Source organism: Trachurus trachurus (assembly GCF_905171665.1).
Source record: "Trachurus trachurus genome assembly, chromosome: 12".
In the NCBI taxonomy this organism is placed as follows: domain Eukaryota; kingdom Metazoa; phylum Chordata; class Actinopteri; order Carangiformes; family Carangidae; genus Trachurus; species Trachurus trachurus.
The window spans coordinates 7,702,172-7,725,194 of NC_139908.1; the positions used below are offsets into that span (position 1 = coordinate 7,702,172).

The 23,023-nt window shown below is 41.5% G+C and overlaps 1 protein-coding gene across 1 annotated transcript in view; it reads right to left on the reverse strand.

Annotated features, from left to right (window-relative positions):
* Positions 1-19,750, reverse strand: part of pcsk5a (proprotein convertase subtilisin/kexin type 5a) — a gene marked incomplete at both ends in the record, with an annotated part of 36,875 nt that extends 17,125 nt beyond the window's left edge. Inside the window, 22 exons of the mRNA XM_083984003.1 lie at positions 452-588; positions 1,106-1,208; positions 1,537-1,652; positions 1,908-2,046; positions 2,995-3,098; positions 3,556-3,640; positions 3,929-4,119; positions 4,616-4,721; positions 6,310-6,432; positions 6,577-6,713; positions 7,957-8,145; positions 9,625-9,745; positions 10,123-10,226; positions 10,321-10,421; positions 14,638-14,844; positions 15,056-15,228; positions 15,335-15,423; positions 15,691-15,767; positions 16,061-16,204; positions 16,364-16,549; positions 18,150-18,254; positions 19,598-19,750. Coding sequence (XP_083840129.1) covers positions 452-588; positions 1,106-1,208; positions 1,537-1,652; positions 1,908-2,046; positions 2,995-3,098; positions 3,556-3,640; positions 3,929-4,119; positions 4,616-4,721; positions 6,310-6,432; positions 6,577-6,713; positions 7,957-8,145; positions 9,625-9,745; positions 10,123-10,226; positions 10,321-10,421; positions 14,638-14,844; positions 15,056-15,228; positions 15,335-15,423; positions 15,691-15,767; positions 16,061-16,204; positions 16,364-16,549; positions 18,150-18,254; positions 19,598-19,750 — 2,890 coding nt within the window. The remainder of the gene's footprint in view (positions 1-451; positions 589-1,105; positions 1,209-1,536; positions 1,653-1,907; positions 2,047-2,994; positions 3,099-3,555; positions 3,641-3,928; positions 4,120-4,615; positions 4,722-6,309; positions 6,433-6,576; positions 6,714-7,956; positions 8,146-9,624; positions 9,746-10,122; positions 10,227-10,320; positions 10,422-14,637; positions 14,845-15,055; positions 15,229-15,334; positions 15,424-15,690; positions 15,768-16,060; positions 16,205-16,363; positions 16,550-18,149; positions 18,255-19,597) is intronic.
* Between the last annotated feature and the right edge of the window lie 3,273 nt (positions 19,751-23,023).

A 23,023-nucleotide genomic window follows, 5' to 3' on the forward strand; every position in this document is an offset into this window, starting at 1 on the left:
GTTAATCAACCTGTTTAACCGTTAAAGCAACTGGAAAAAGAAAGAAAAAAAACCCATGAAAATCAATATCATTAAAGCAGAAGTAAGCGATCCGGTCGTTTTGGCTAACTTCCTGTCAGCAGATGGAGTTAGCAGTCCCCGCCCTCGTCCCTACGTCACCACATTCACGCGCATCCCTTGGCTGCACACACAGAGAGGACCGCCCCTTTATGCCGTTCTCTCTCCTCATTGGATAAAGGTTGTAGGATACAAGGAAAGTTTTCTCCTCGGCTTACAGCAGAGCAGAGCGACTGACAGACCCGTGTTTCAGACCAAACACTCTATATAAGTGATTGCTGTCGGAAGATATAACTATTTATGACTTATATTAACACAAAAATTCCGCTTACTTCTGCTTTAAAGTAAGGAGATCATGAAGAACACACGTCTTATTCACTCATTCAGCTCTCACCAGTGTCACAGCTGTTACAGTTGGCCGGTCCTGCATCCACACAGGTGGCACAGGTGTGGTCACACAGGTGACACCGACCACCTGACTGGTACTTGCCCCTGGCGCACTCCAGCACACAGCGGCCTTCATCCAGAGCCCTGCAGCCGACGACAACAAGAAAAACATCAACACTAAACACTATGATGTGTTGACACAGGGAGAAGAAGTGGAGGAGGAGGAAGAGGAGGAGGAGGAGGATGTAGATTCAACTGGGGGGAAATGTGTTTTTTAGATGCTAATGATTATTATCCTGTATCAGCAACTTTGACAAAACCAAGGTAAATGCAATTCCTTAAAATGCAAAGTTGTAGAAACTGGCTGTGTTTTTCTTTTCTTCACACTCAAATTGTGTTTGTCACAGATGCAATTAAAATAGATTTTTATTAAATGACTGTATTTTCCATTAGTTTTCAAACTTTCGTTTGTAATTGGAAGCTTTTTATAACTGCCTTTTTTACCATAAATTATACCATGCTGATACATCTATGCAACGCTCCTGCTCTTTGCTGTGGTGAAACCGTGTTTTGTTTTTTGTTTTTTTTTAACTCAGAGAAACAGTTGGACGTATTCATGTCCCCTCTGACCCTGAATCTAAAAAGTCCAAGTCCAACTCACCGTGAAGAAACGCAGCTGATGCAGTCCTCGCTCTGCGGCCCTGTGCACTTCAAACACGTTGCATCGCACGCGTGGCACTTCCCGTTACCGTCCTGGTACTGTCCTGATAGACATACATACGGCACGAGAACCAGGCTGACTCAGACATGAATAACCAGAGGTGGGCTTTACGTCAGATGCTGAAGAATGGAGGCCACGTATACACATACATACATAAACATGGCCGGCTTAAGGCTGACTCACATTAGGCACCACATACAGTATCACTCTGCAAATATGCACACATATACATACTGTATGTAGAAATAAAATGTCAACCCTTTATACTCTGAATATATCAAATTGAAGTAATTGTATTGTTGCAGTTGGAGAAGGAAGAACTAAACACTGTATGTTAGTATATTTATCCAGGATGAGGATGGTTGACTGACCGTCTGTGCATCCAGTGCTAACAACACACACTCCCTCCTGCAGGCCGTGACCGCTGGAACAGCTGCTGCAGTTCCCGCGGCTCGGCCCCACACAGGTGAGACAGCTGGCGTCACACCTGAGGAGTGGAGCACAGAGATTGAACACACACACACACGCACACATACACAAACTGACCACAAAACAAAACAAACAAAGACTACACCCATACAGGCGCATAGCAACAAACACAAGTGTGAAAGCACAGACACACACTCACACACACTCTAACTCTCTATCTCTCTCTCTCACTCAGAAGCCAACCAGCAGAATAAGGCCTGCCATCAGCAGATAAACAAACCACCCACACCTGAACACACACCAGTGAACTCACCTCCTACATATCCTGTGCCCATCAGCTATCTCTGGGTTTGGCTGTGTGGCATAGAAGCCAGGGCTGCAGGAGGACACACACCTCCACTCCTCCATCAAGTAGCCTTCTGCACAATGGTTGCATGCTTCAACACCTGCACCTGAGCCACAAACACAAACACACTTTTTTTGCGTGTTTTTTTCTAAATGGATAAAAACAGTCAAAGGAATACTGCAGCCAACACACAACCCCTCGTCATGTATTTTAAAGGGATACGCCAACATTTTTTTCTTTCGTGTCTTGCCTCACTCCCGAGTCCATGACAAGCAGATAGACACCATCCTTTCGACTGTGCGTGCAGTAACAAGGGAGATACGGGCAGAGCTGGCGCACCGCTAATTAGCTTAGCTCAAACACTGGAAGTGTATGGGTAGTGGTAGCCTGCCTCCACCTAAAGTCATCAGAGAAACTCTTCAGCAACTCTCAACGGAAACCGACGGGCCGAACTTTGTTTCAGAGCTGACAAAACTCTCCGGTAAGGCATCTTGAGCGGTCAAATGCCGGTAACGGGACGAGATCGGTCAAAACGGAGGGTTCAAGCAAAGACGGTTTATTTTGGTTCAAGCTAGCTACATCGAGGGTAGGTTAGCTTCCTATTTCAAAGTAAAAGAACAAATTCTATCGTGATGGTTTTCTGTATGTAAAGGTATGTTATCAGCTGGTATTTAGACAAATTAACGACACACTGCTGATCTAAACGGCTACTTTCTCACCTAAAATGTTTGAAATGTCGAGTTTAGAGAGTTTGTAGAGTTTAGAGCTAAAATGAAATCAGCTTCTAAATGCTGATTTCGGCTCGGGTAGGAGGCAGGCTAATACTACGTATGCACTTCCAGCGTTTGAGCTAAGCTAATTAGCGATGCGCCAGCTCTGCCCGTATCTTCCTTGTTACTGCACGCACAGTTGAAAGGAGGGTGTCTATCTGCTTGTCATGGACTCGGGAGTGAGGCAAGACATGGGGAAAAAAATGTTGGCGTATCCCTTTAATGACATCTGAATTTTCACACACAGGTCGTGACCCCTTTTCCTCGTGCTCTGCTCTTCTTACCTGCACAGGTAGCGCAGGCCTTGTGACAGGGCTTGCACGTGCCCTCCTGCTTGTCGTGGTAGAACCCGGCTGCGCAGCTCCGCTGGCACCGATTCCCCTGCAGACTGGAGAGGGCGGAGAGAGCATGTGGCACCGTGACACACACACACACACACAAACAGCCAATCATGTGACACTGTAGCGATGACTCACTGCCTTTAGACTGCGGGCTCGGTTTTCCAACCCACAGCACACCACCACGAGCGCTTGGCGAACTGAGTCAGTGAACACTGTATTCCGGAAACTTCTAACTAAACAATATGGTGAATTTGTCAGGGATGTTTTGTCCCTTTTCCTGTGATGATACGGCAAAATAGAAATTGAGATGCGTTTCTCTTCTTTCCTGTGTGCAAAGTGGGGAGGATGACACACTGCTTTGAGCACACTTAAAATACCGTAACCTTCTCTGATTGTCATGACGCTGCAGACGGTGTGTGAGCGTGTATGTGTGTGCACGAGGAGAACCGGTGTTGTGGTTACCGAGCAGTTCATTAAAGCACCATTAGAGAATCTGCCTCTAACCTTGTGTCTGGTTTGCATTCTGTGCAGATGCTGTAGGAGGAACACTTCAAGCAGTTTTCACTGCACTTTCTGCACATGTTTGCATCTGTGGGGAAATCAAACAATACACATAGAATACACATCAGAGCCATTAATCAATCTTACTCACACACTCACACACACACCCCTCAACTGCGGTTACATCAACTGACTATTCATTAACCGGGACGCATATGCAGCTGTATTTAAACAGCTCCTCTGTAAGCCGTGAATCCTTTAAGGTTCACTGGAGGATACTCTCCTCTTGTCTTGTGAAGTATAATTAAAAAGAAAAGTGACAAAACAGACGCATAAAGGCTTTAAAATGAAATAAAAAATAAAAAATAACATCAACCGTGGTCGAGGTAGTAGTTATCCCCGCATCCGGCTGTGCACGCGCTGGTCCCTTCAGTCAGGTGATGACCAGGTTGACAGGAAGTGCACTGGTCGCTGCGGCTCCCGGTGCAGCTCTGGCAGGAGGAGTAGCACCTCTTGCAACGCCGGCGGTCGCTCCAAAATCCCCGGGGACACTCGGACACACACATCCTGTCGGACAAACACGAACCAAAAAGCCCACAGAGGACAACGAGCTGTGAGTCTCTACAGTAAATGGGCGAGTGGCAAAAGAAACAACAATCTGGGCCCATTTACACTACAATAAATGTCTTTTTTCGTATTCGTGAATGCAAGCTCATGCATAATTTATCATTCTTTTGCAACGTGCTCAGCCACACACACGCACACACACACACACACACACACACACACACACACACACACACACACACACACACACACACACACACACACACACACACACACACACACACACACACACACACACACACACACACACACAGTCACACACACACACACACACACACACACACACACACACACACACACACACACACACACACACACACACACACACACACACACACACACACACACACACACACACACACACACACACACACACACACACACACACACACACACACACACACACACACTACAGTCTGCCTGCGATCATGCTAACCTTGTGTTGTTCTTGAACTTGAGAAAAAAGTGTAAGCACGTGACACACTGCTGCGGGCTGGGCCCCTCACAACCGTCGTCGTCACTGCATTCTGGGTCGCAGGGTCCTGGAAGGGCAAACGCTCGCAACGTCACCGCGCCACCATGGCAACAACAAGAGAAGTTACTTAAACTGCTGATACACTTCCCATGTTTACACAGAGAGACTACCTGAAGAAAGACGCTGTAAATCTGCTCCACACACCGACACTAAGTAAACACACACACACACACACACAGACGAGTTCTTATACTAATATCACATAACAATTATATTCTTCTGTATCTTTATTGAGCACACCCATCAAAACCCCCGACAGCACTGGTGGACAAACCAAGTGAACCCTTGGATGTAATAAACCAGCCTGAACCTCCTTTGGCAGCAATAACCCCAAACAAGCTCTGATCAGACCTGTGCAACGTGCAGGAGGAAATTTAGAGCATTCGTCCTGCAGAGGTGCTTCTCAGGTCATCTGGTGTGAACAGCTTCTTTACTGGGCTCAACGGGGCCAATACAAATTAGTTTGAGGTCATTCTGTGTTGGATTTATTTCGATGTTTAGGGTCATTGTCCTGCTGCAGTTTCACCACACTGAAATTATCTTGTAAGATGGCTTCATAAACATAAGAATGTATTTTCTTCACCTTTGGGATTATATTTTCACGCTGGTATGTGCTTTTCTTTTCATGCCATAATGATGCGTTCAAGTTTTTTTCCCCCGCCATCGTGCTCCATGCATCATGATTTGTCTATGGTTGACTCAAGAACAGAGATGTGGAGCAGCTCCTTTTTTTAGTCTCTATTTGTTCCTCTGAGTTTTCTTTTCTCCTTCATTGAGCATTCTGCGTTGCGCCTCGCTCCCACTTCAAGGGAGAGTGGCCACAGAACTGTATCATCTAACTTTAAATGAACTAACTGTGGACTGATGAATATCTGAAACTTTGAGATGACTTTGTCACTCGTTCCAGCTTTATGCAAATCAACCGCCCTTGTATTTTAAGTCTTCTGACATTTCTTTTTTCCATGGTTCACATCAGCAGATGTTTGCTGAATATCAAAATCAAAGTGTTCTTTTTTTTTTCTTTTAATATAAATCACAGACGCTCCAATCTGGTTTCATTGGACTCCAAGTTGGTTCCCTTTTGTTGATGAGATGAGGGACTCAAAGATTTTTTACAAACCTACAGTACACACTTAATCTTTGAATTAAGTTTTCAACATGGAGTTATATTATAACTTTATTCTGGACTTTGGTCTTTGGTTTAATTTTCAAATAAATTATGTAAAAGAACACATGGTACCTTTACCAAAGCTGCAGCTTTTATAACTTTTATAATTAATTACTGTGCTGAATATTTTTCCCCAGTGTGGGATGAAATCATTTCTCAGTTTAGTTGCTGTTATTATAATAAGAGCTGCCATTCATAATTCTTTAAGTCAGCAAAACAATTTAACAACTAATAATTTAAAATCTGCATAATTTATTTGGATGTTATGTTTCAAATTATGAAAACGCTGTCTTGCACCTGGTTGTCATTTGTGTAGATGAGCTTAGTGACTAAAACTGAGCTGACTGAAATCTTTATTCTGTAAATTAGCATTACAGACAGGTAAGTTTAGTTGCTGTCTGATCATAATACTGAGCACATGACTCACCATTGTATTCTTCAGTGAGGTCATTATCCGTCGGCATCTCAGCTGATCGGGCTCGCCGACGATGCGCCGGGTACGGCTGCTCTGCGGTGCCGTAAATCACCAGGGACCACTGCTTCAGCGTCCCTGAGAAACAACAGAGAAACAACAAGAGAAAGAGATGAGACGAGAAGTCCGTCCCACGAGGCCTGGGCTGTATTTTAGCTGCTGTTCCAGTTGAACTTCAGTGTGTTTCATAATACTGAGATGCTACAAAGAGCAACAGCAGACCTAGTTCTGTGCCGTTTCTCTTCTGAGAAGGAGTATCCTCGATCTTCAAAGTCCATTCCCCCGCTGCCTGCTCCCCCCAGCAGTGAGTCGTCATCAACTCCCAGTTCTCAAATCCCTCAGTGGAGTCGTCGAGAGGCCTAAAACAAAACATTACATAATCATGATATAACTGCTGCTAATGCTGCCACTGCTACTACTAACAACACAACCATCACCACTAGAGCTGCTAATACGACTACTTATTACTGCTGCTGCTGCCACCACAGGAAGAGGCAGTGGCAGTACATAACTAACTACTCGAGCTTTTACTTAAAAAGTTAAGTAAAAGTAACAATACGATGTAAAAATGGTCCATTACAATAAAAAGTCCTGCTTTTAAAGTTTTACTTGACTTTATTTTTTCTCAAAGTAATGCACTATTATCACCCGAATGATTTCTACTGGTGAAGTAACACAGTAGGATTTTTTCATATGCAAATCAGAACAGATTCACAGTTTATACATCTGTTAAATAAATGTAATATTCACCTCAGCGTGGCACAAAAATTAAAAAAATCCAAGCCAAGCATCTCAGAACTGTATTTAAAGCTGTAAGTGTTTATGTCTAATTGGGGACCGCATAACAAGCTCTGACATATTATATAGAAAATATTGAGGTCATAGTTGTTTATTTACACATCCAGCAGATATGGAGAAACATTATTATGCCTATACATAAATAGACTACTCACTCTTGGAAATGCCTCAGTCTTTAGCTGCTATATCATCTGCTATGTCATTTTCTAGGGGCTCGCTGCTAACGGGAGCTGAACAGGTGTCATACGGTGAGTTCTTATGGGATTTACAGCTGCCTGTTGTGGCTGGAAACAAGGTTGTTGGGGGAACCAAAACATTAAAAAAGTTGTAGGTCAAGGGGCCAAAACAATGAGCTGAAAGACACCAAAATGCTCAGTGGAGCCGAGGAGAACCACGGTTTTCATCCCTTTCAGATTACACACTTTAATGTCAGACACTGTTTAAGTAAAGATACTGATAAGAGCAGCTTTAACTAGAGCAATTGAGCAAATGTACATATATATATACACACAGTCGTTACTTCGCACCAATGTGCTTTAAATAGTTTGTAACACTGTGCGCTTGTTGTTAATTTGCTTTAAATGTAAGACAGAAAAAACAAAAAACAAAATTGCCAGGAATTCATTTAGTGAGAAACTTTCCCAGATAGCAGCACCTGTGAAAACACCATGTGAGCAACTAAACCGCTCCTGTATTTTCCCAGTAGTCTTTGCCAAAGTCCACATTTTATCTCCTCCTGATGGGTCTGAGGTGCCAAACTGAGGAATTTATTTTACTTTTGGATGAAGCATTGCTCTGAGTTACCTGTTCGCTAGCAGCTGCGACACGGTGCCTGAAGGGGACGTGAGTGCGATAGAGAGGTCGCCGCGACGGCCGTGAGTGATGGTAACACGGACGACGACATGCTCCACATAAGCAACGTGCTGCTGGGGGTTGGCGGAGCAGCCTGTAGTCTCATACACAGACGTCAGCGCCGAGCCGGGATGAATAGCTCTGTCATGAGACACAGAGAGAGAGAAAGAGAGAGAGAGAGAGGGGGAGAATAAAGAGTTGCAGCAGGCGGAGGAGATAAGAGAGGAGGTAGAAAACAAGGAGCACAAGAGAAGAGTTACAAGGAGGGGAGAGAGCGGTAAAGAAAACAACACCCATTAAGGAGAGACACTACAGGTGAATAGGGTAAACATTTTAACTAACAGATATCACCATGAAACTTGGTTTCAGTTTTATCAGTTTATCACTAACATTAAGACAAATATTTTTGTATTTTTGTCAAATTTTATGTTTAAAGCAGAAGTAAGCGATCCGGACGTTTTGGCTAACTTCCTGTCAGCTGATGGAGTTAGCAGTCCCCGCCCTCGTCCCTACGTCACCACATTCACGCGCATCCCTTGGCTGCACACACAGAGAGGGCCGCCCCTTTATGCCGTTCTCTCTCCTCATTGGATAAAGGTTGTAGGATACAAGGAAAGTTTTCTCCTCGGCTTACAGCAGAGCAGAGTGACTGACAGACCCGTGTTTCAGACCAAACACTCTATATAAGTGATTGCTGTCGGAAGATATAACTATTTAAGACTTATATTAACACAAATATTCTGCTTACTTCTGCTTTAAATATGAAATATGCGCTAATTTGCATACCTTTCCAGAACCGAAATCTGAACAATGGATAAAGCCACTTTCAAAATTCTTGTTTTATTTTGTTGACATATTAGAGTCAGAAGTTTTTACAGAGGGGACTTTGGATATCTCTTTTTGCCACTCTGTAAATGAGAAAATAATGTCACCAGCCCTAAAAAATCTAATGTTTTTATGAATAAAATGTTGTATAAATCAGGCTGTGAATGATATATCAACAAATCCCCTCTGTAAAAACCTTCATAATATAGACGGAAATAAAACTGAAAGGTTTGGTGTCTGTAGGTGCTGCTGGAGTGGAGATTTCTAGCTCAGAGTCTGAGGAAAAACATTTTGAGTAAACAGCCTTTAAAAGACTTGCACTGTAAAATTCCATAGATTGTTAATGTGAATTGTACTTTTACGATTGGTTGCGGATACGGAGAAAATGACCATTTTTGGAGCCTACTGTACATAATTGTTCAGGAGAGATAGAGCTTTACAATGATACCTGACATGACATGGCTTAGACAACAAGCACAGCACAGTATGTCACAGTAGCATGTTAACTTTTTGTAAATTTAGGAGAAATCTACTGAGGAAAGAGACAAAATGAAGTAAAGAATACATGTTAAGGAAAGAAAACTAGCCCAAAATCTCTGCATGAAAAAACAATGTTTTTGCCGGTAGTGTCTTGCCTTAAAGTGTGCAAGAATAAATGTGAGAGAAATCCAGGAGAGAACTGAGACAGAAATAAAGCAAGTGTGATGAAAGAGGAGGAATCAAGGGGAAGCCCTGAATAAAAAGGCAGGGATGTCTCTCTTCTTGTGCAGCGTTGTTGTTGTTGGTGTGTGATACCTGCTCAGCTGGATGGGAGCCTCCTCCACACACTCCTGCTGCGAGGCCACTTGTTTCCAGCGCTCAGCCTCCTTCACCATGCTCTCAGCATCCAGCAGGCCGAAGCCGTACAGGTGGCTCACTGGCAGAGAAACCCCAACAACCCCAAACACACACACACAAACACACACACCACATTAGCTGGGGCATAAAAGGCGCTGTAGCTTATAAAAGACTTCACACACTCCTGGGACTTTGTAGGCGTTTATCACTGTTCTGCTCACAGCATCTCATTAGTTTCATGCTCGCTGTTTTATGATTTCCCTAAAAAGAGCTGAGAGAACATTTACCAAAAATATGCTTATCAAGCCGTCCCTGCTCTTCTTTATCATTCATTCTCAGACGATTGCATCCAAGAGATATTATGTAATTGTTGATGGGTTTTTTTCTAAACCACTGGCAAATATTGAAATAAGAAAACACTGTTTGATATTCAGAGAGGAGATCTGATGGGAATACCTCTGTATCCGGCTGCATTAATGTGCCAGTCAGGAGCAATAAGATGATCAGATTTTGATGTTCGGACAATAATATGCTGCACATCCCTCCAGGTTAGCAACGGGCTGAGAAAAGGTCAGACAGAGAAAAACCATCACACTCTCAGCATCTGACTAGTGTGTAACCTACTGATTTTAACTGTGTGGGAGAGCTGCTTACTTTGCATCCAAAGTTAGAGCGATGACGCCTGCAGCCACAGAGGAGGAGATGGAGCTTCCTGACGGCGCCCGGCTGCAGCCATGTCGTGGCCCCACTGTTACCTGTTGGCAGCGACACATCAGCTTATTATTTAATAGTATTCACCTACTGATGCAGAGGTGTTGGGTGTCTTCATCACAAAGGAGGAGCATAAGACTTTGAGCAATGTGAATACACCAGTGCACCACACATGCACATTTGTCTACTGTACCATCAAAGCCTCTGTTGCACTTTTACTGCACTGTGTTTTAAAGGGATAGTTTAACATTTTGGCAAATTGGCCCATTGCCATAATCCCTATAGTTTTAGGAGTAGAGTAGGTTTGTTACCTTTAATTGTCGGTGCAAGTTATTTTTAGAACGGCGGAGCGGATCCGCAAGCTGCTCAGAGCTACGCTACGGAGGCTAATGGGATTTCTTGGTTTCCCTCATCAAACTCATTAAATACACAATCCAACATCTCCAAAATGCTCTTGTGGACAAGTTGTAACCTGCACATTCACCACGCTATGAGATAATAACGGAACGTTACGAGACAGAGTTGTTTTAGAGGTAAATTCATGCAAAACAGCTGATGCGCGTTGCCGTCTGTGCAGTCTCTGCATTTGCCTCTAAAACAACTCTGTCTCGTAACGTTCCGTTATTATCTCATAACGTGTTGAATGTGCAGGTCACAACTTTTCCATGAGAGCGTGATGAGTCTGATGAGGGAAACCAAGAAATCCCATTAGCCTCCGTAGCATAGCTCTGAGCAGCTCACGGCTCTGCTCCGCCATTCTAAAAATAGCTTGCACTGACAATTAAAGGTAACAAACCTACTCCTAATAAGGCAATGGGCCAATTTGGCAAAATATTGAACTATCCCTTTAATGTATTAGATCATCGTGCGATAGAGTTGCATCATTTTCACTGCTGCAAATCAATGACCAGGACTGTTGTATTAGCAGAGACATGTCTACATGCACTCAGGATGGGTGAGGTCTAAGGGCAAGGCCACTGTGACCTCACAAAACATGATTTTTACCTGTTTTCATCATATTTGGGGGCAAAAAACATTCATTTGAACTCAAAGATTAATTCAGAAACTATGACACAATTTAACAAAAATGTCTAATATAGGATAAAAATAATAAAGTGATGGCAAATTATATTGCATCTAAAGAGTCAAAGATCAATTTTACTGTAGCATAATGTTCTGCCAATAAACATCCTGCCACTCATCAGTACTTTAACGCATGTCAGTAACTTGGTTGGTTTGGCAAAGGCACAGAACAACAAGGTGGTAATTTTAGTTTCATGTATTTTCTTATTATTTTAGTATGTACACACTATGGTCCTTGTAGACTATGAGTCTGCACATATCTGTGTTTAAAAAGTTAGTATTAATAATTCAAATGACATTTGTGCCAAGTTGACTCAACTCTCAGGGCCATGTCAGAGAAAACAAAAACTTACTGAATTGAAATAAACACCAACTGGGGTTTTTGAAGTGTGATTTACAGTGGAGTGAAGAAAACACAATACGCACAAGGAAGTAGAAGAAGAGGAGCTCTCCAAAAACACTCAACTCTGTTAACGTGAACAGCAAAATACCCTGAAGAGCCAGAATCATTTCCCACAGGAGCTTACAGGGTCTAATTAGCTAATTTCATTCCTTCATGTTTTTTTTGTGAATTTATAAGTTGCAGCTCCAGCAGGAAGAAAGTTCCCAGTGTGTATTTCTGGGGCATATCTGCTTGATTGACAGGTGTCTGAGACGATCACACTCAACTGCAGAAGTTGTCGCTCGCCCCCAACACTGCCCCCCCTCCCCCTCCCCTTCCCCAGCCTCAACCTCATTTCCCAAATGTGTATTTTTTCTGGCTTTAAGCAGCTGGCAAGGCGACGGTGGTTATTACACCCCAACTGTGGACTTCTAAACATCACTTTGCCCTTACGTCCAAGTGTCATCATCATAAAGGGATGGAGAAATGATTTTCACATTTGGCGTCAAAATAAATTTAATAACTGAAAAAAGAAAACATCTTTGCTAATATAATCAAACGCTCATCCCGCTTCCAAAACTCTGGCAGTGTCGCCGTTTTTGCCCTCCGAGTCTTGACAGTGACAAAATTAATATCATAACACAACAAACTAAATTAAATGCATAATCTCTATTTGGCTCTGGAGGAAAAGCAAAGGGAGTTGTGATGTCAACGTATTTACATCATCTCCTGACAAAAAGCAACGTAAACTGCTTCATAACTCAGGTAAATATTCCTTAGTCAAACACTTATTATTGGAAAGAGTATTCTAGGTAATTGCATACTCATCTGTAAACGTGCACGTTCAGCTCACCTGCTGTGCATGCAGTTATTTCAGCAATTTTTTGGAATGATTAATTAAATGTTTCTAAGTCAATGTCTGGAGAATCATTGTAAAATGATTCATAGATGATGCAACTGAAACGTTAAGTCTTTCTTATAAGGCAATCTTTGATTACATTAAACTGGTCAGGCTGATATCTCCTTGCGTATGATTTTACTGAATATCTCAAGTTTAGTTTTTGAGTTTATGCAGCTCAGAAAACAACATTATTTTACATCATCACAACTCATTACGTCTTATTTACACTTTAAATCAAAGTAACTTCAGTCTGGGAGCTGCATCCTCTTCCACAACTCTCTCTGTTTTCAAATGATCTTGGCTTCCAGTGTTTTTCATTTTATCATCTCATCTCTGTACACGCGGCTTCAGCTTCGACTTTATTTGTCCTCGGGGGGCAATTGGATTTGCAGCAAGACATAAATACAAAACAATTTAGAACACAAGACACTCGACAATAAAACAACAAACTTAAAAGACCAAGTACAAACTAATTTCGAATTAAGTGCTAAAGTGCTCATCTCTGGAAATGATAGCATAATTTATTCCGTGGTGCTTACTCATACCTGCACTTACGCTGTGAATGATGCTCTTACTTTCCACTACTAATTAGATGCTAAGTGCATTTGGCTTCGTATTCGTCCGCTGCACAATGACTATAAAGATGAATCGATTCTAATATATTGTGTAAAGTTTTATCCCTCATGGTTGAATGTACCGTACACACACAAAAAAAAAACTCCAGGAACAGATCTTCTTAAGAGGACCCTTATGATTCAAGCACCTCACACTATGAAGGATACAGGAAGTGTGCGAGCTGCACATCTACATTATACACACTCAATATAGTCTGAGTATCTGAATGTGCAAAAAGACACATAAGTGTTTCCATCATCCAACAGATAATATTTTATACAGTTTGTGATTTTAACCTGAATGCAATGTGAATGCAATGAATGTTGGGAAATATGGGAAAAAACAACATTGATATGATATTTATTTATTTATTTAGGGGAAAACTACTTTTGCCTGCACTTCAGAGTAAAAAACCTTCAAGTCAATAAATTGATTTGTTGTCACAGTCTGAGTTTTTACTTTAAATGCTGATATCTACTGTAAGGATTCAAACAATTTATATATTGTTGTTATATATTGTTGTTGTTATATATGGCGTACTTGCATATTTAATTTTATATAATTACAGTATAGTTTTGAATTTGGGGCAATGACCTCAAGTAAGGAAGTCGTTTTTGTAAAGTTTGGGTAAAACTCGCACTACACAACAAATGGCCCGATACAGTGAAGAAGAGATGTGCAGAGCATGTTTATAACTGGTTGAGTTGCAAAATTTTCAAAGTTGGAAACTTTCCATGGGATTTAACAAGAATATATGGGAATTAACGGGAATATATGGAAATAACAAAATTGAAGTTTAGCCCTTAAAGGTTGAGTCTGGAGTTTTGTGCCCAAAAATAAACGTTGGACTTATACAAATGAAATCCATATTGATTGTTCATACACTAATTAAAACTTGATAAAGTTCTACTCGCAAATAAATCTGTTGAAATGTCATGTTTTTTTTTATTGTATTATTTTGCATGGATGTCTGCAATATGACAAAACAAAATATTTACATTTATGTTTTTAAATTAACCCCAATTTCCAGTTAATTCCCATAAATTCCCATAAATTCCCATAAATTCCCATAATTCCCATGGAAAGTTTCAAATTTGGAATATTTCCAAAATTCCCCAGTTTAACTTCGCATGGAAAGTTTCCGCCCCTTTGCAACCCTAATAACTGGTGACTGAAAAGTGACAACGTGACTTTGCAGACACACACACAGACACACAGAGCTTCATGTAAACATCTTTTTGGGCCTTTTCTACAGGACACATTTCCTCTTTCTACTCACCACGTCCTCCGTCTCCCCCCCGGTGGAAGCTGCTGCCAGCGTGGAGGAGCACTGCTCCAGGTAATCTGGCCGGCTGCCCCGTCCAGTGCTGCTGCTGACGGAGACGGTGTAGATACTGTTGCTGTAGCCGTCACAGGAGCAGTGGTCACCGACTCGCCCCCCGTTCCCCGACGCCCAGACGAAAACAGAGCCCCTCTTGTGGCGGCCCTGAGATTAATTGGTGAGGCACAGAGAGAGAGGCGATTCATTTATTAATGATATTTACACATCGATAGGGAGAAAATGATGATAAACCCCCGAAGTAAATATACAGCCGCAGGTGGGACACAGATGTAAACAAACACACAGAGCCAACAAGCTTTTTTTTTCTCCCCCTCTTGCTACAGTATTTCACACACAAATTCTCGCGTATTCTCACAGTATTAACGCCATGTTGTAAAGCCAGATGAGTCAGAGGCCCCGGCCCCTCCAAAGTGGCTCCGTCATCTTCTGGCCCCCAGCTGGCTAGGTAGATATCAATATGCTGTGGGTTGAAGCTCAGTGATTGGGCCTCCACGACGTCTGTCACATCTCCATCCAGCATACGGATGCCTACAGAGAGAGAGCAAAGATAATGTTTGGATCCACTACATACGAAACTCTGACCTCCAAAAAGTCCTTGAGCGCGCCACTTTTGCGTGCCGTCACATGGACTCACCGCCTATCCGTGCGTGGAAAGACACTCCAACCGTGCAGTGAGAGTTGTTTGCAGCGGCACCAACCATCCCCGCACACTGAGTCCCATGGCTTCAGAGAAAGGAGGAGAACATCAGAACATGAGGTTAGATGCATATGCATGAGGAGAAGATGGGCTATTTCCGTTACATCAAACCAGTGAGAAGACAGAATTCAGACTGGGGAATTTGCATATCCATATATGCATGTAATTACTGGAGGGTTTAAAAAAAATGGAAAAGGAAAAGGAAAAGCGTGCATTAATTAAAGTTGGAATTACGACTGGAACAGGAAACTACAGTAGCAAACAGGTGCAAAGACAAGAGTAGAGGTGCTCACTAGTTTTCGGCGCTGTCCGAATGTCTGGGAGAAGGGTCTCGGTCTTGTCCGTTCACATCATAGCTGGCGAGAGGATCCTGAATCAGATGGATAGTAAGTAGCAGCACATAACAAGATGCCAGCGGCTATCTGTCTCCGTTTCATCAGACAAATCACAAAGAGCATTATTCACCAGTCCACTCGACGGTTAAGTGGATCAGACGTTTAATGTCCATTCCAATACTCTTAGCCGGCCTTTGCAAACCTTTGGCCCAAAAGCTCTGCCTGCAATATCTGTCTCAGCTCTGCGCTCTTACACTAAGAGCTCTGCCAAATTGCTTATGATTAATGTCCCCTTCCCGAGAACAGCGTCCCATCCCTGGGCACTTACATAATTTGGCTTCAGATCCGGATGCTCTCTCTCAATGCCATCATCTAGGACAGACACCACCACACCCTTCCCCGTGTACCCTCTCCTCCAGGCCGCCGCAACGTTCATGCGAGGCTGGCAGCCCGTGGACTCATCGCTGCAGTGCTGTGGAGCAAACAGTGGGACATTCAATTTAGCCCTTGGGAGCGAAGAATAAATCAGGGTCTATTTTAGGCTCTGTCTGTCTGGGTTTGTGTGTGTCTGTGTTTCAGAGCTGAGTTTAGTAAAGAAAAAAAAAAAAAAAAAAAAAAAAAACTGACTCACAATGTACCACAGGCTGTTCAGCGCCGGGTCGCTGAAGTGCAGCATCTGGGTGCGGTTGGACTGAGGATGGGGAGAAGGAGGGGGGAGGAGGTGTGTGGTTTTCATGTCTGTGATGGAGAGGTTGAGCTTTTCTCCGGAGTTCCTCTTCACTCTTTTCAGGACCACCTGCTGTTGGAGCCATTCCACCTTAAAAAAAAAGAAAAAAAAAGAGGAACAAACAGGGCAATTGTACTCGTGTAGACGTGAGACTTTAAGCCACATTAGCAGAATGGTGTCAGAGTCAGTCGGGTGAAATTTCAGTCACAGACACAACAGTCATGGTTCCCAGAGGATGAATACGTACTTGGACTTTTCTTTCAGTCAGTGTCATTTTTTTTCTACCCACTGTCATCTCATAATCTCCTAAATAGATTCTGGTTCAAACATTCATGGTTCCCAGAGGATGAATCGTGATTCTCTGACTTGTCTGCTCACAACAGTCAACAACTTTGCCTTAATTAGGTACAGAGTTGATGATTTAAACTAGGACAGTCAATCAAATCTAACTTTTTCATACATTAACCACAAACAATACCAAATATTTTCCGGATTTGGCATAAGAATAAATGTCAAATAATATGATCCGAGTGGTACCTGTTAGCAGAGACAGTTTAGCCTACAACTGCGAATTGATTGATTCTGGGCAACCGAACAGAACATGTGTTAATCATGCATCAAAAAAAGTCCTTGCACTAAAAGGAATTTGCATCATCATTGCATCAACTTGAACAGTCTTAATAGAAACTAATACAGAAATGTGTTTCGGGATGGGTGTAGAGAGCAGTGGACGATACAAACAAACCATTAAACACTTTTATTTATCAAATCTAATTAGCTATTTTCTCCACCTGAGAAATAAGTAACTCATTTAAGATTTCAAAGATATTTGTCCAGGTTAATGTCTGTTTAGGAATTTACTGTGAGGTTTTGAGCCCTCACAGCAGACGAATAGCCGGTCGATGTTCGCCGTTGTTAAAATACAGCTAATATTTCCTGCTGCCAATTTGTCTGAGAGTAAAGCTGAATAGATTATAAATACATGTTTTATTGGACAGTTTAACAACAGAGCCGCCTCTGTAGACTTTGGCATTCTGATATGTGCAGCTACATCACCACAGTTCAATATTTTTAATATATATATACACTGTATATGTATATTACAGATTACAGATTACATAACAGATGTTTTTCTTTTACTACAGTCACTTTCAATTACATTTTATCTGCCTTAAAAAGTCTGTTTAGAGATAAGTCCATCTGTAGTAGTGTCATATGGAGGACTGCTGGTGAAGCAAATCTTGCTGCATGTGTTTCCCCTTTTGGCATGTGTCTCACATTTGTAGCTTTTCTGTGTGTTTCCATTTCAGTTTCAGTTCTCTCTCTCTCTCTCTTGTCTGTGCTTTGTCCTTTGGGCAACTTTAATTTTAATGCGTGTAAAAATTTAAATGTGCTGTGTAACACTGGGCTGTGTTGTTCCTCTTTTGACTCTTGGCATCTGTAGGTTTTGTTAAGTGTGTGTGTGTGTGTGTGTGTGTGTGTGTGTGTGTGTGTGTGTGTGTGTGTGTGTGTGTGTGTGTGTGTGTGTGTGTGTGTGTGTGTAGGTCCATGATGTGAGGTCATGAGTGTGTGTTTGGGTGTGCACTGTGCAGGGAGGAACATGAACATGTGTGTATTTGCATGAGGAGGCAGGGAGGGGACAGCTAATTAATAATCCAGCAGAGTCCTTCCACATCTCCCGTTACCATACCTTGGTCTCCTTGGCGACGCGGACAGTCACCTCTTTGTTGGACACAGTGGACCGATTCGCCGTGTCGTGGTGGCGAAAACTGTAATAACTCCTCAGGTCTCCGATCTGGATAAAAAGACATCAAGACATCACACATGTGTCTAGATGAATATGTTTCCAGGTGAAGGTGTGCAGCTCTGTCTCTGAAGCTAAACAGCTGATAAATTATGAATGGGCCTTCTGTGTCTTTTATTACGGCGACTACCTTACACCTGTGATAGTTTTTCAGGCGAAGGCAACCTGAGCCACAAGGCTTCAGCCACACTGCTGCTCTTGTGTGCCTTATGCATGCACATACTGCAGCTGTGTGTGTGTCTGTGTGTCCACAATGCCATGATGTAAGCAGATTTTTTTTATTACATACAGCAAGAAGACGAGAAGTCTCTGAGTAATTTATGTTTAATATATATATAAAAAACTGCTGGTCATTTCCTGTGACTGACAAGAATAAATTATGCTCCTAATTTATTCCCTGATGGTGCTGTTGTGAAATTTGCTCTTTGATTTTGTTCCCCAGCTCTACAAAGCCAAGTATTTTCTCTGTTTCAAAAGCTGCTTCATATCATCACCCACAGAGAAACAGAGACGCAAGACCTCCAACTTTTATTAAAGCACCACCCCATCCCCTGGGAGTAAATGTGTTGGATTTTATGGGCTTTCTCTGTTTTATTTATTAGTTTTATTATTTATTGATTGTCTTTTTATTTGGTCATTCTGTGGGCGTATTGACGAGTATGCCTCGATTGATTTTTGTTTTTATTTTCTTTCATGTACATACCCGACAAGAGGCTTTGTGGTTTGAAATGAAACAGCAATAAAAAAGCGGAGGATGTTGGTTCTTCGGGGTTTAACTGGGTGGATAATTAACATTATATGGATGAGGTCAGGGTGCTGAAATGAACGCAAGAGGTGAGAGAGCTAAATGTGATTTCTGGCAGCTTGACAGGTCTGTAATGTCGATGAGCAGCTGCTGACTTCTGACATAAAAAGTTCTCCAGGATGCAAAGGCCCAGCAATGTCAGGGGAAACATTCAAACTGATATTTTGCTGCATGTTGGTGGCAGTTTAATACAAGTGAGAATTATCAGCCTTTTTAATCTTTTGACATCAAATATCTTCACATTCAAAGATCTTTATTTCTTAAGTTTCAATGTGAATGGTAAACATTCATTGCACTTAATCCTAAACTGTTGCCACTTAAGTTGATTATTTGTCTGGTAAATGGCTAAATAGGACACAGATCCTCAAGATTTGACACAACACTTTGTGCATGCCCTGTAATTTGTCCACATTTGTTTCTTGCACATTTAGTCTGACTGTCAGAAAGAGGAATTAAGAGGTCTAACACTCGAGATCAATAATGCAAACTTGTCCATGTCTGGTGCTGGTCTGTGTTGGACCACACGTACCTGACCCATGTTTGTGAATCCATACTTGTGTGCTATCCTGTCCACACTCTCCGGATCTCCTCTTATTCTTATCGCCCAGTCGTTGGTGTAAATGGTTGCATGACAGAGCTGAAGCAGAGCCCCCATCCACAGAGAGAGAAAAAAACGCACCATCACTGCTCAGAAGAAGACGCTTCCACTAATTAGACGGAGCCCCGGCAGGTTCATGCGTCTGCTTCCCTTTTCAATGCTCCACTGTTTCTCATAGTTCTCGATTAAATGTCAACCAAAAAGAAAAAGAAAAAGTCCACTGTCGTGAAGAAACTGCTGTCATCAGATGTTGTGCAGAAACGGAAGGATGTTTGTTGGCTGAAGTTTCCAAGACTTGACTTCAGTGGGAACAAGCAGCGATCAGGTTACTGCTTCAACATGGGAGCCAGGGATCAGCTGCACACGCGTCCTTGACATACTATTGGACCAAAACTAAATGCCCTTATTTATGGTGCAGCCTCATCTCTCATCTGTACGTTGCACATTAGTCAAATACACCGTGGATTTCTCTGCTAATTACCCGTAAAAAGATCCAACAAGAAGACAGAAAGTAGTAAAGTGTCATCTTTATAGGCCTGCATAATAAACTGACAGCTGCAGGGCGCAAATTTAGTGAGGTCCCACTGTCTTTATGAGGTGGAGAGGAGAGTCTCAGATGGATGCAATGAATAAATACCGGATGAATTAAAATAAACAAAAAAGTTGCTCTTGTTTATCTTCTTGAGTTATTGATGGTGCAAGATGACTGTTTCCTGAGGAGCAGAAATATCATATCAGAAATCACATAAGCTGTATTTACATGAATGTGTTCTTAAGTGCAGTTTTGCCACTTGTAATCATAATTTATTTTCAATATTTTACACTTTACACTCTAAACTGCAGTTATCCACCACAGCTGTGGTTAAAATTTACTTTTCAGATTCATAATTTACATTTTAAAAAGATGCAAAATGCTCCCATAATAACGGAGGTTAGAGGAGTATGCATTTTGTCTTGTGGCCCCTTTTAAGAAACAGTGTCTAGCTGTGTTGTGTTGTTTTGTGTGAGTCCTTCACAACACAGTATTAGCATGAAAAATGACAAATGGATTGATGTTCATGATTTTATGTCAGCATCACAGTTACTCAGTACAGATGTCTGTACACAGAGTTTGTTTTTTAAGCTCTAATGCAATGCAATGTGTTTTTATTTTATTTTAGAGTTAAAGTCCTTTGCCCAGCGGTCAGTGAATTGTGAAACGATATCCCTGCATATAAAAATTCACAGCTTTAACTGGGTCAATCTGAAGCAATCAAAAAAAAAAAATCCTTCAGGGTGTGCGAGAGGATCATCGAGATATTCTTAAATTTTAATGTTGCAGGTCTAACTACATAGACGGGAATGAGTAGAAATTTGAGTGGTCATAAATTGCAGTTGGTGAATTGTGAAATGACAGACAGCATAGGGCTTACGTGTAATATACAATACAATTGGTCTGTCTGCACATAATTAAGTACAATTTCCTACAACATTAACAGTGTGGTATTTAAAACATTTGAAATATTGGGAAATACTTGGTGCTACGACTGGAAGTCAAAACACACACTCAAAGTCAAAGTCACAGTCTGATTTGAACCAGACTCGTTGGACTATTTACTTAGTTGCACGTTGGTAACATAACTTGTTTAATGTTCAGGTATGAGTGACGAAAAGTTTTTAAGGAAGCTGGAGAAGAAACTGCAAGAGGAGGTGATCAAACTGAAATCCTTTGTATGATCTACAAAAGCTGGAGAGCTTTATTTATCTTCTTACACTGTAGCAGACAGACAAAGCTCAACTCAACATCCAGTGCCAAAGAAGCTTATTATTGCATGTTTCGTATGCTACAATACTGTGTTACATAGAGAAATGCAAATGGCTGGAGTTGATAGGAACTGGAGGAGGATTACCAGAATATGTGATGCAACATGTCCCAGTATGTTAATTTTAGTTGAATCTTTGTGCATTATTTCAGAGGCTATGTTGCCTGTTTTACATTACATCAGACCAAACCTCATGGAAATGATTGTCCTGGCACTGGAAGTGTTATGCAGTATATTTTTAACTATTCATCACATAAAATAATATTTTAACATTTCATGGTAATATTTATTTTTCATAATATCAAAATGTAAGGTATCATTCCATTTGCTTTTAGTTTTGCTGACTAAATTAACAAGGTAAAAAGTGAGACTGTGCATTTTCACCAAGCAGATGATGCCTTTCATTTTCATAAATGCTGCCCTTCCTCTTATTGATCTGACTCACATTATAGATTGCATATTGTGGCTTTACTTTGCTGGAATGGGCTGCAGCCCCGACACATGGAGATATAGCTCTGTAATAGCCAATCCACTGACACTGATCTTCAGGGACAGGAATTTCAATTAATGCCACAGCATTAGTCATATAATAATGCCACTGGAGACCCACTCTATGTGTGGCAGGTAGATGAGGTTTATAATGTGATGTATATTGCATGCTGGTGGAGGATCTGCTACTAATTAAGAGGAGTTACTGGCATCAGAGTCTCGCCGCTGATTCGACGCGGTGGGAAATAAAAGTCAGCACAAAAGCTGATCATCATCTCTGATAAGGCAGCAGCCGCTCGTTTCTATCAGACAGTGTATTTGGATTGAAACCCAGATGGGTATTAATATGAAATATCTAAAGCTCCTTGGTTCAGATTTAACTCTGTGTGACCTTAAACATTAATAACTGTCAGCAACACTTTAAATTAAAGTTCAGTATTTTTGCTATTTACCTTCTTGCTGAGACTTCTTGGAGAAAACTGATACGCTAGCAGCCTTTTAGCTTTGGTTAGCATCAGGATTAAAAAAAAGTAGCTTTTTTTTGTACAAATATTAAAATTATATATATTTCTTCATCTAATTCTCAATAGAAAACTGAATCAGTGGGTATTCTGAGATTTCTCTAAATGTTTAACCCCTAAAACATTCATATAATCTGTTTTTATCAGGGTTGTGTCAATGTGATGTGATCAAATATGATCAATAATAGCAACCTGGCAATATGAACAAACATAATTCTACATTGGAAAACCTTTTGTTCAATAAAACATATTGTTCATTTAGAGGAAAAATGGTTTTCAGAGCCTTTAGGCTGTTAAACATTGACTTAAATGAGCAAAGGCTAGAAAAATAATTAATAGATAAGAGTAGAAAGCTGTTTTTGAGCCAGTGTCTGTTACATAAAGCACAGTACAGGTACATGCAAGTGGTGGCCCTGATTAATGCAGCTCTGTCATCACGTGTCGATTCATTGCAGTTGCTAAATAAAAAGAAGGAAAAAAAATCATTTGAAAAGGTAGTCTACCTCTGCCAGCTTCATGCTTGGATGCAACCTGTCAGAGTATTT